Raw genomic sequence first — 13,424 nt, forward strand, 5'->3', positions numbered from 1 at the left:
CCACACTCAACACCACTCTAATGGTTTCAAATCTTGCCACAGGTGCAAATGTTTCCTGGTAATCAATTCCAGGAAGTTGAGTGTAGCCTTTAGCCACGAGTCTTGCTTTATACTTTAACACTTTTCCATCCGGGCCTATCTTGGTCTTAAAGAGGCATTTTAGACCAACTACCTTCCTGTCATATGATAACTTCACAAGTTCCCATGTAGCATTCTTTTCAATTGACTTTATTTCCTCAACCATAGCATCCTGCCACTCTTGCTTCTTGCTAGCTTCTTCATAAGAATTAGGATCGATGGCTGTGAGAGCAAATTGGCAGGCATAAAAGTCTTCTTCTACATCAATCTTTTCTTCTTCACAATACACATCATTTAAGCCTTTCATTCTTTGACTTCTTGGATCAGGGTAGGATTGCTTTGTGAAGTAGTATAAGTAGTTGAGGTATTTGAGTTAGATGAGGAAGCTGGCTGGTTAGAGGAATAGGTGGAGTTTGTGTTGGGTGTAATAGGAGATTGAAGAGGTGATTGCATAGGAGTTTGATTTTGAGCAGCAGCAGCAGCAGCAGCAGCAGCAGCAGCAGCAGCAGGTGTTTGAGGTTCAAATGAGGGTTCAGTTGTGGCAGGTTCATCAGGAATGATTGAAAACGGGTCAGTGTAATAAGTTTGAAAGTTGTTTGATAAGGAGCTGCACCAATTCCATTTTTCATTTTCCATGAATGTGACATCCCTTCTGGTAAGGAACTTCTTTGTGTCTGGATTATAGAGTCTATAGCCCTTGCTTTGTGTAGAGTATCCGATAAAGATACACTTCTCAGACTTCTTATCCCGCTTCTTTCTAAACTGAGCAGGGATGAGACCATAAGCCACACACCCAAACACCCTTAAATGATTAACAGAAGGCTTCTTTTGGCTCCAGGCTTCATAGGGTGTAATGTTTCTAACAGCTTTGGTAGTGGCTATGTTGAATAGATAGACTGCAGTTGCAACAGCCTCTGCCCAAAATTGATTAGGAAGATTCATTTGTTTCATCATACTTCTTGGCATGCCCATTATAGTCCTGTTTTTTCTTTCAACAACACCATTATGCTCAGGAGTATATGGCACGGTTAGTTCCCTTTTAATACCAAATGATTCACAAAAGAATTAAATTCATTAGAGGTGTATTCACCACCTCTATCAAACCTTAAGACTTTAATTTCATGCTCACTTTCTTTTTCAACCATGAGCTTAAAGATTTTAAATTTGGCAAAAGCTTCTGATTTATCTTTAATAAAGTAAACCCAAACCATTATAGTATAATCATCAATGAACAGTAAATAGAACTTACTTCCACCCATGCTTGTTGCTTGCATGGCACCACAAATGTCTGTGTGTACAAGTTCCAATGGTTTGGTAGCTCTCCATGATTTGAATGGAAAGCTTTCTTTTGCCTGTTTACCTACTACACACCCTTCACACTTGTCTGCATGCTTAATGCTAGGTAAACCAGTAATCATGTGCTTGTCATGTAATAGCTTAAGGCTTTGAAAATGATAGTGACCATACCTCTTGTGCCATAGAAGAGACTTGTCATCAATTGGTTGGATATTAGTGGTCACCTCTGCCTTTCTTCTCGAAACGGATTAGCAGCATCAAGCAGGAACATGTTGTTACTTTGAACTGGTACCTCCATGAGAACACGACCATTGGCCTTGCTCTTTATGATGCACTTTCCATCATCAAAAAACAGTGAGTATCCCTTTCTCATTAATTGTCCCACACTTAGTAAGTTGTAGCCTAAGTGAGGGGCAAGACAAACATCATCCAAGAGCCGTGTGGAACCACTTGGTGTGGTTATCTTGACAGTTCCCTTTCCTTCAACCATCAAGATCTTCTTGTCTCCAAGTCTCATAGACATTTTGAAACTATCATCAAGAGAGATAAAGCTCTCTTTGCATCCTGTCATGTGGTTAGAGGCACCTGAATAAAGAAACCATAAGTGTGAAGGAGTGGAGTTGCATGTATCATCAGCCATGAGAGACACTTGATCTTCAATACAAGCCATGAACAGTCGCTGCTCACTATCTTCCAGTGCATCTTCTGAATCAGTAGCCATATTAGCTGCAGATTGCTCTTCCAAATACCAACAATCCTTTCTTTCATGACCAATCTTCTTGCAATGAGTATATTGAGGGACTTTACTTCTGTCTTGGCTTCTCCCTCTGCCTCTACCCCTGAACGATAACCTCCCTCGTCCTCTAAATGATGAGTTTTTAAAGGGTCGGTTATTTTCTTGCATAGCTTGAAGAGCTTGCTCATCTCCTGAATTTTGTTTTTCAGGGGTAGATCGAATGTTCATCCTTTCTTCTTGGGATTGCAGGCATCCCATTAGTTTAACCGGAGTCAGCTTTGAAAGGTCATGACCAACTTCTATGGAAGGTACAACATAATCAAATCTGGAACTAAGACTACGAAGTACCTTTTCCACAATAGTTTGGTCTGAGATCTCCTCTCCATAGGCTCTTTTCTGACTAACAAGAGCCATGACTCTTCCAAAGTAATCTCCAACAACCTCACTTTCCTTCATAGTAAGATTTTCAAATTCCCTTCTCAAACCTTGAAGCTTAACAACCTTCACTTGTGAATCGCCTTGAAATTCCATTCTTAATATCTCCCATGTATCTTTAGCAGTGGAAACGGCAGCAATCCGAGAGAAGAGTTGGTCATGCACGGCCTGTTGAATGATGGCCATGGCATGAGCATCTCTCTTTTGAGAGTTCTTTAATTTTCCAACATCTTTCTCGGCTGCATCAAACCCATCATGAACAAGGTCCCATAAATCTCTTGATCTCAGAATCGTCTTCATACGAACACTCCAATATTTGTAGCCTTCCCCTTTGAACACGGGAATAGGTGCTGGAGCAGTAGGAAGGGTACTGGTTTGTTCTGCCATGGATCGGAGGCAAGAACAGATTAGGGTTTTTGAATAATGATACGGCTAGGGTTATGTTGATTAGGGATTGAATCAGACTGGTGCTCTGATGCCAAGCTGATGGAATAACAATATGAATGAATTGGATAAAAGATTTTCTTATGATTAATCACAGGAAAGAGACTCCTTAAATAGAGCTCATACAACGGACTAATAAACGGTTACCAATAACTCAGCTAACAACCTTGACTATATCAAAACAAAAGACTTATTCAAATTAAAAGATAACAAATTAAATAGCACGCGCATGCACAACTTGAATCTTATATTCTCATCCCAAATCCAGGTTGTACGAGAATGCAAGGAAATATATGAGAATTCTCTGGTCGATGGAAACACCTCGAGGGCAAGTTTTGTCTTCTCCAAATTGAAGTCACTGACCACATCAAATAAAAATAAAAATAAAAAATAACTAATATATACCTAAAGCTGCATTAATTTAGCTCAATTGATGTTATTTCTTGAATTCCAATTTGTATTCATGCTTATTTTTAGCTCAACTTTCATTTCTCTTAAAAACTATCTAGCACCGGTATGTTATTTTCTTGACTAGTGGATATTGTATTTTGAAATGATATTGGTAACCTAAGTTGGATACATGTATATTCAGGTTTTTATAATTTTGCAAGTCTTTTAAACTTAATTCATCAAGTTAGTTAATGTAGCTCTAATTCAAAATGAGCTACAAAGGCCATAATGATCCTCAAAGAATCCTTTCATGAAACAAGTGAGAAAGTTCCTTGATAATCACTTCCCTCTTTCTGAGTATAGTGTTTAGTAACCAATCAAGCTTTCATGGAATCAAGCTCATCAAACATAGTATTACTCCACTCAACAAGATTGATGACTATTGTATTTTGAAATGATATTGGTAATTTTGCAAGTCTTTTAAACTTAATTGGATACATGTATATTCAGGTTTTTATAATTTTGCAAGTCTTTTAAACTTAATTCATCAAGTTAGTTAATGTAGCTCTAATTCAAAATGAGCTACAAAGGCCATAATGATCCTCAAAGAATCCTTTCATGAAACAAGTGAGAAAGTTCCTTGATAATCACTTCCCTCTTTCTGAGTATAGTGTTTAGTAACCAATCAAGCTTTCATGGAATCAAGCTCATCAAACATAGTATTACTCCACTCAACAAGATTGATGACTATTAATGGCTTCATTATTTATAAGATGCAGAATCGTGCATCTTTTCTATATCCATATCAGTCTCATTAAGGTAGGTTGCAGTGTCATGCGAATGTGATCGTGTAGTGTTATGTACAAAAAGGTGTAATAGGAGGTAAGTATAGAAACTCTACCCCTCCTCCACTTCTTGTAGCTCGAAGTCTCGATGTTCACTCTAGAAATTTAGCATGACAAGTTTCCACTATGCGAGTAGTATAAGAAGGGTAATTGAATATATAACCCTTTGAGTGTTTGGGGTATCCTATAAAGTAACATTTAACGATTTTCATGTCAAGTGTTTATTGTTGAGGATTATAAAGCTTAACTTATATATATTAAGCTAGCTAGACTTATCTCCTATCCATATCTCAAAAGGAGTTTTAGGGGCATTCTTAAGGAAACTATATTCGGTATATGAAAAGTTGTTTTTAAAGCCTAAGTCCATAGAATTGAGGTAGTCCTGAATTGGCTAAAATACTTCTTACCGTGTCCAAAAGGGTCCTTATAAAATTCAAAGAAGGGACGAGAAGCATGACCCACATCAATATGTCCACCATGATATTTACCTCCTTTTAACTAATCTAACAACTTATATTTTACAATTGAGTCAATGCTCAACTTTAGTTTTAAAGGCTCTAAAGTATTAAGTGATTCCGATTTTTCTTAAAAGGACAAGTCCATGTACAACACGAGTAATCTTCTATGAAAGTGATAAATGACTTATGTCCAGATTTTCCATAGAGAAAACGTGCACAATAAGACCTTGCGTAGTGGGGCGTCTTCCACCCCCCCCCCCCCCCCCCGGGAGCACCTTGGAGGGCTTGGATGTGGGGGGCACTTCCCACACATCGTTGGTGGTGAATGTTGTTGATTGGTGGGGTGATGATTGGTTGGGGAAAGATTGGTGGGTGTGTTTTTATGTTTTATTTTTAATAAAAAAAATAATAATGGGGTAATGATTGGAATAGAGTTATCCGCTATGCATCTTTTGTGTATAATGCATCTATGGGTGACGTGGCATCACATGGCGCACAACGTCCCCATAGGGACGTTATCCACTACATAAATTCTAATAATAATGTATAAGCTCTTATAGCTCCTTGTGGCACCCCCTTATCTATTTTACCCATAAGGTATTTAGCATATGCTTCAAAATTAGTGAGATAGGATCTGGCTATACTCCATCCTTCACGAATCTTAACATTTGATCTCATGAGGAGTGGCTCAAAGTTGTTGCCACAACATGGAATAAACTATTAGACCAAAACCAACTCACCATACCATGTGTTAATTGGAATATTAATATTGTAGAACTCAAGTATCATGAACAAAGTAATTTCATATGTAACTAATCAAGTAATGAGTTCAACTGATAACAAGTCTACTATGTCCAAGTGATAGAACTAAATAAAAGTGTTAAATTTCAAGAAAAGAAAAGAAAAGAAAAAGTGTGAAAATGTTCTGTTTTCAATATTTGGGAAATACTGAAGGAGAAAAGGGATGTCAATATAAAATTGTAGGATCTAGCTCATCATAAAAAAGGGTGTATGAATTAAGAATTATTATAAACTTTATGGTTTGCATTTAGCTAAACCGATTTGGGTTGGTCTTTGACTAAACCCATCTGCATACTTGAAGTTGGTTAACATGTTAGGTTTTGGTCTACATTATGTATTTGCGTGTTTGCAGGTTGACCTGTTTATTATATATATAAATGTTAAATTTTAAATGTTTGGGTTAGCTTCTCTCAAAAGTTGATGGAGATGGTCGGCTTTAGATGCTTGTTCATGTAAAATTTTAAGAGACCTGGCAACCAACATATGCTCAACAACCAAATAAACCGTGTATTCGTGGTTGTTCATAAGGACATAAAGAGTAATTTTGATGCAGGAGCATCCAAAATTGTCGACAGCTAAAATTTGAATCTTTTATTTATTTATTTATTTTAAATCGTTATCTCTAGTTCGTTAAGCTTAATTTATCATATATTTAGTATGTTAGTTTTTGGACCGTTTAAATACTGAATATGGAATGGAATAATCAGTTTTTGTTAATTATCCCAAAAAGAAACCATCTTTTTATGATATATATTATAATAAGTAAGGTAGTAATTACATCGAAACAGAAGGCAAACGGGCAACAAGCTGTGCCGTTACCCATTTTGAATTGCAAATGTGAAGCAATTGTTTCGGCAGAAGCTATAATAAGCAAATGTTAATTATTGAAGAATTGTAAATGTGAAGCTTGTCGGCCGAAGCTTTTGGTTTGGGTTTTTTGACAATGGTCAATTGTTTAGGAGCCATTTGAGTAATTTCGTAGATCTATAATCAGATTTTGTAACCATTATTAAAATAGGCAAATGGCCCAACAAGCATACGCCATGGGCCTACGGATGTTTGTTTTCGAAAGTTAATGGTTCACGCTACTTGAACTTACGAGACATGACAAATTCACACAAGCTATTATGTTTTGAGTATTGACTATTGACCGAAATCTTTGTAAAATTCGTTACCTTCGTTGCTCACTATATAGCAATAGATTTAGGTATAAATTTGATCTATGCCCTGATTAATATATTGTATAATTAATGTATTTTCTAATATATTGGCAGTCAAAGCAGCAGAAGACTGACGAATGTTGAGACTGAATCGAAAATCGTCAAATAGAACTATAGGTAACCCTTTTATAAAAATGCCGACAATCAGATAATGGGACGGGCGTGAAGTACTCCGACCTGGCCACGAGCCACTTTTTGGTGAACAGAATGAATATCCATTACAACGTGCTTAGTACTTTGGTGTTGAGTGGGATTCCCGAAGAGAGAGGTGACACTTATGTTGTCATAAGACGATTGTGGCATGTGCCGGGGGTTGGTGTAATGCCAGAAGACGGTTATGCAGTCAACAGACTTCAGAGACTACATTGGCGACTCCCTGATTCTCAGCTTCGACACTAGAACAAAACAAAGTTGGTTAGCAGTTAAAGGACCATGAGTTAAGTTGTCCCCCAAATAGACGTAGTAGCCAAATTGTGGATCGTCTCACGCTAATCTCCCCTAGTCGTCGTCATTGTAGTATACTAGCCACTAGGGAGCAAGTCGATTACAAGCAATGATGAGACCGTAAGAGATGGTGCCATTGACATAGAATGCATTTGAGGGAATTCATGTGAGGTTTTCTCAAGGCATGCATGTGCATGTAAATATGTTGCACAACATGTAATATTTCCCGAGTGAAAGTGAGATACTATAAGCTCCTACAAGCTGTCGATAGTCAGAAGCATTATTGATAAAAGGAACCCTCAGTGGAGCTAACTTATGTTGATTGTCCACGAGTGTAACAGGCAGGTTACAGGCAGAGAGGCTGGCTGAATTGTTTAAGAATCTCCGTGGCGTATTTTTGTTGTGATTAAAGAACGTGCTAGACGATGGTGGGTGATCGCAATCCCAAGTGGACCGAGATCTTTCACAGCAAACTATGTGGCTAAAAGACTTGGAAACCAATCTTGCAAAGCTTCCGATAAAGTAATGCGAAGAATATCGTTATAACACATAGCAAAATAAAGGTGGTGTCTTTACCATTTTTGTAAATAAAGACTGAATGGTCACGCTTATAACTATGATGAAACCCAAACATGAAAACATATTTAGCAAAATGTTGGTACCATGTCATGTGTACGTGTCGGTTTTAAATTGTATAAGGATTTCTTTAATGAGACATGTTCTATAAAGTATATCCCGAAAACCCATAGGCTTGTGCGTACGTGTACACCTTTTCAAGTAGGTTACCACGTGAAAAAGCATTTTTTACGACGAGCTAATAAATTGGCCAAGACTTTGATAAAGCAATGCTCAAAACCCTGTGAATAGTGGCTAGTTTGACAAGCGGACTGGAAGTTTCATCGCAGTGGAAACCGACATATTGTGATCTCCCATCACAAAGCAAGTGAGCCTTGTAGCACTCTAGAATGCCGTTGGAGTTGGTGTTCTTTATACAATTGTACCAACTCTCAAGATTTATTGTCAGTAAAGGCATGTAATTCATCGAGCATGGCGCTATTGTGATTTGTGTTTAAGAGGGCATCATGGGGATTTTTAGGAACTTGAGAATTGAGAAATGGGGGAACTATGAAGATTAATTAAATAGTTGCTTTGGATTCGATTTCGTCAAAGATAACATGACCAGAAAAGATTATTTGGCCGGTTGCAAAGTCGTAACATTTATACTCCTGATGTTCAAAGGATAATCAAGGAAAACACGTGAACGAATGTGAGGGTAGGAAAGAGGAGGAGGGGGTTGCATAGAATGGAGGTTGGGGTATTGTTTTAAGCACTTTGGGAGGATGCTTAGAAGGAATTTGGTGTGTTGAAATACCAAAAATTGGTTGGAATAGACGAGTAGTTAGGAATGGTGTAGATGATTTTTGCGTTCCCCTTTACCAATTTGGAAGGAAAGTATAGGGCGAGAGAATCGGAAAACCATTCCATTATTAGTACAAAATCACTGCAATGCATTATTGACAAATTCTTTGTCGTTGTCGTACTAGAAAAAAATGACACAGTTAAACTTAGTTTCAATAATGATATCTAGTTGAAGAAAGACGAAAAAGCTTGTGATATTAGCAAAACGGAGTAGTTCATAAGTAATTTGTATTGTCATAAAAAAAACATATATAATAGGTCTATTTTATAAGTAGATTTAAAGAATTTATGAGTTTTCGTTAAAAAAAAGGATTTAAGAGTAAAATAAACTCATTTACATATACTAAAAATAACTTTGAACATTCGAGTGAAAATTTTAAATTTTCATCACGAATAGGAGAAAAAAGAAAAGGGCAATTAATTAGAAAGAAAAATTTTCAATTCCAAGTCCTTTTTTTTGTCCAATCAAATGCAATCTTAAAAAACACTTATTTCTGTTCTTATTAATTCAAATGAATTTCATGAAACCAAATACCACTTTTTGTTTTTTCTTTAACGGCAAAATGCAGGACACCTAAATTACATTATTTAACTAAACTAATGTCATGATCAAGATTTAAACTTAGGACCTTCCATCAAAAAAAACATAAACCTCTATCACTTGTTAACAGAATAAACCGTTCGAAAACCTATGGTTATGGAAAAAGAGTAGAAATTATTATCAGTATTAAATTATACGTCACTAACAGTACGTTAACAGTATAATAGTATTTGTAAAAAGAAAAAAAAAAGTGTAATATGAGTTTTGGATTTGTAACAAAAATTGGTGGCTTAGAGACTAGAGAGGCCCACAGAAAATTATGTCACGGACTCTAAACCGTGGCCACAAGTTTTTTTTATTTTATTTATATTTACTTTTATGTGGATGAACATTGACATTTTACTTGTCAATAAGGGTGTGGGGGGCGCGAGAGGGGGCGTGAGTGGGGGCGCCAGCCAATAATATTGTGACGTGTGGCAGAGAGAGAAACTTGATAAGATGGGTGTTGGTAGTGGTGATAGCGCCCCGAGCCATGGTGTGGAGGGGCGCGAGAGGGGGCGCGAGCGGTTTATTTTTTTATTTTTTTATAAATGTATTAAAAAAACGTATTATTAAAAAAACTCATAAATTATTTAAAAAAAACACACATTTTTTTGAAAATTCATATAATAAAAAAAACATACTAAAAATTAAACAAACAATAATATTTAATAATAAAACTAATCTAATACAAGATCCTCTGGTCGCCTCGCCCACAAATGTTCAACCAACTCATGTCGAAGATCCCCGTGTATCTCACGGCTCTTGATATTTGCTATGTTATGAAGTTTTTGTTGATCACTGATTGTGGACGGTTGTGGCGGAATGTCACCTTGGTAGTTTTGGCATATAGCTTTGCCCTCGTCTTCTAACGTCATGTTGTGTAGGATGAGACACGTGTAGACGACGTCCATTATCCTCTCCCGAGTCCAATAACGTATCGGGTTCGCCAGAACATAATATTGTTTTTTTATAGCTCCAAAAGCTCTTTCAATATCTTTTCTAGCAGACTCTTGCTTCTTCGTAAAATACTTCCGTTTGTCGGCGACTGGATCTGTAAAAGCTTGAACTAACACAGCCCATTCGTTGTAAATACCATCGACCAGATAGTACCCGTACTTGAAGAGTTCTTCATTTGCAACAAAAGATTGAGGTGGTTCAACCCCGTCGATAAGGTCGTTGATCAAATGTGACTGATCGATAACATTAAGGTCGTTATTTGACCCAGCAACACCAAAAAAAGCATGCCAAAACCAAAGATCCTGTGACACCGCCGCCTCAAGTATGAGGGTCGGCCCTTCATGATCACCACGGTGGAACTGACCTCGCCAGGCCGTTGGACACATAGCCCATCCAACATGCGTACAATCGATGCTACCTAGCATCCCAGGAAAACCATGTTTTTCTGCGTGCACCTCATATATGCGTTGGATGTCATACGTTGTAGGTTTACGCAGATATCTCCGAGCGTAAGTCGATATGACTCCTACGTACAATATATATTAAAAAATGTAATAAATATTTAATAAAAAGTAAAATTAATGTTTTTTACCTTGGCAGAAAAAATGAAGGGATTCACGTGCAACCCTTTTCGACATCTGTAAATACTCATCCAAAGCGTCCGACGAGATGCCGTACGCTAGTTGACGGATAGCAGCCGTGCATTTTTGAAGAGGGGTAAAACCGGGAAGACCCCTAGCATCCTCCCTTTGTTGGAAAAAGGGATACCGTGCCTCTAAATCACTCGCTATACGCGTGAACAATTGTCTGCTCATTCGAAAACGAGTTCGAAAATCCGACTCCGCGTATACCGGTTGAGGGCTAAAATAATGCCTCATCAAAGTATCGTTAGCACCCTATCGATCACGATCACGAGGTGGTGCTCTAACCCTCGGGAGTCGGGGTTGATGGGCTTGATTTTGCAAGAGATTTACCACGGCTGCGGTCAAAACTCCCCCTACATGAAGAAGCAAATCATCCTCTTCGGAGGAGTCGGAATCAGACGAGTACGACGACATTATTTTTAAAAAAAAAAATGGGACGATGGGTTGTTTGGAGATTGAAGTTGTGTTTGATATGGTAAAAATGAGTTGATTTAGGGGTATTATATAGGATTTTGTAAAGGTTTTTTTAAAAAAGTTTGAAAGAAATGGGTAATATATAGGAAGTGTTGTATAAAGAAATGGGTAAGTTTGGTGTTTTTTGAAGTTGTGTTAAAGTGTTGTATAAAATGGGTAATATATAGGAGTAGAAAAATTTTTTTTTTTTTTAAAAATCAAGAGCCAACGGCTCATAATAACTTTCCAACGGCTCTTTCACCATTCCCCAAGCACCCTCACGCGCAACAGCTCCCGCGAGCCCCCTGGCGCCTGCATCGTTTTCCGCTCTCGCGCCCCTCTCGCGCCCCTATCGCGCCTCGGTGGTGTGGTGCTCGCGCCCCGGGGCGCGACCGCCTCGCCACTTGCGCCCTGTCTCGCGCTCCGCACCCCTCAGCCTAACTATGATAGCATCTGTCTTTAGCTCGAATAGTTGAGATGAGACGTCACACAACTTTAATTGAAAAAATTGAATTTTTGAATTTAAGTCTCAATTGTGATAAAAAAAAAAATAAAAAAAATAAGGAGTTTCAGATTGCATAGGTTTTCTTTCGAGGATGGAATGAAGATGATCGGATGGGTCAATGGCCTGTCAGCGATCCAGATGGCCATTAAAAATATTCGTAACAATACCTCCCAAATCCAACCCGATTAAAGGAACCGTCTTGCGTCTTGTTCTTTTGATCGCCGCCGCCGGAAAGGAGGTTTGAACATGCAGGTTTTAAGTGTGTTCTTGACTGCCGCTTCTTGTTCTCCTATACACTTTCGAACCAGTTGTAAACCTTGCAATTTTGAAGATTGCCTTCTGCTGTCGGGCTCGATCTTTGATCGATTGAACTCCGCTGTCATGGATCGAACTTACCAGACTGTTAATCATAGGATCTTTCTTCTCTGATTATTGCTCCAATTCTCCCATTAGACTTCCAAACCTGTATATGTGACGATCACTTTGCTCATTAGATTCGGTCTTTTTGTTGAAGTACCTTGCACCACCGAGAGCTTCATCGTGAAGCTCTGATATCAATTGAAAAACAACCAGACTTCAAGTCTAAACCTTGATTGTTATGAAAAATTGATTAGTTTAAAATAGTTGATAGTAAGTTTAAAGTGATCAAATTTTGTTGGTTGAATCTTAACGTGATGGTAAAACTTTGAAACGAGCAACCCCTCAACCCTAATACATCATATTCATTGTGAGTGGATTCAATGATTTAATTTTATCTACTTTATGTACATAAAAGTTTAAGCACAATCATGTCTGATTTGTTTTCTTTAAGTTCGTGGCATCATCAAAGTGTGTTTGCTTGAAAATTTTCGCCTATGATGTATTATGTATGCTTTATAATTGTTTTAGGATTATTTAATTGTTTAGATTTAGACTAATCTTTTAAATAAAAAACTCACATGGAAATAAATGAGGATGTATCTTCACATAATTTTTTATCATGAACATATTTATATTTATAGATATGAGTTGAGTAATTATTCTACACGTACCAACAAAAGTAAGAAGTGTGAGAAACCATAATTAATTGACATGTGTCAAGTGGGGACCAACAAATAAAAGGGTATAAAAGTAATAGTATATATTTTCTCTCTACAAATGCAATCACATGTCAATTACCCCATCATTTTAAAAAGTTTATAACCTTTTCATATGATGTTTTTTTAATCACCATAATAACAAGCGTTTTTTTTATCTTTAATATGGGTATGACTTTGTTATATAAAAATTAAAACAAAAATTACGTCATTGTGTCTTTTTGTTTGTCCTTGTGCCTTTTTTCGTCATTGTGTCTTTCTGTTTGTCATTGTATCTTTCAAATCATCATTGTGTTTTATTTTTTAAATGTTAACAATACCATTGTGTAATAATAATACGTAAATATAATGATAAATTACAACAAATTATCTAATAATAAAACACAATGATTAATACATATTACACAATAACCTGAAACGTAAAAACAATGATGCATACATATAACACAACCTGAAACGTAAAACACAATGGTGAATACATATAACACAATGATCTGAAACATAAAACACAATGAAAACTACATATTAGGCAATGACATGAACGTAATACACAATGAACGTAACACCTTTTCACTCAAATTAAGTGAATGTCACATGTCAATCCTGAACAAAAGACAATGAATGCATTACACAATGACTA

At 37.1% G+C, this 13,424-nt stretch overlaps 1 protein-coding gene across 1 annotated transcript; it reads right to left on the minus strand.

The window, feature by feature from the left end:
• Positions 1-1,594: 1,594 nt before the first annotated feature.
• Positions 1,595-2,932, minus strand: LOC143557777 (uncharacterized). The gene has a single exon (XM_077046772.1). It carries the CDS (start codon positions 2,930-2,932, stop codon positions 1,595-1,597), a length of 1,338 nt encoding a protein of 445 aa, XP_076902887.1.
• Between the last annotated feature and the right edge of the window lie 10,492 nt (positions 2,933-13,424).

The sequence above is a fragment of the Bidens hawaiensis genome, unplaced genomic scaffold (assembly GCF_021521415.1).
Source record: "Bidens hawaiensis isolate Kalapana, Puna unplaced genomic scaffold, B.hawaiensis_p1.1 tig00019115_1, whole genome shotgun sequence".
NCBI classification, from domain to species: domain Eukaryota; kingdom Viridiplantae; phylum Streptophyta; class Magnoliopsida; order Asterales; family Asteraceae; genus Bidens; species Bidens hawaiensis.

Excerpts from the sequence above, each read along its gene's own strand:
- LOC143557777 (XM_077046772.1), bottom strand. The coding sequence starts at position 2,932 with ATGGCAGAACAAACCAGTACCCTTCCTACTGCTCCAGCACCTATTCCC.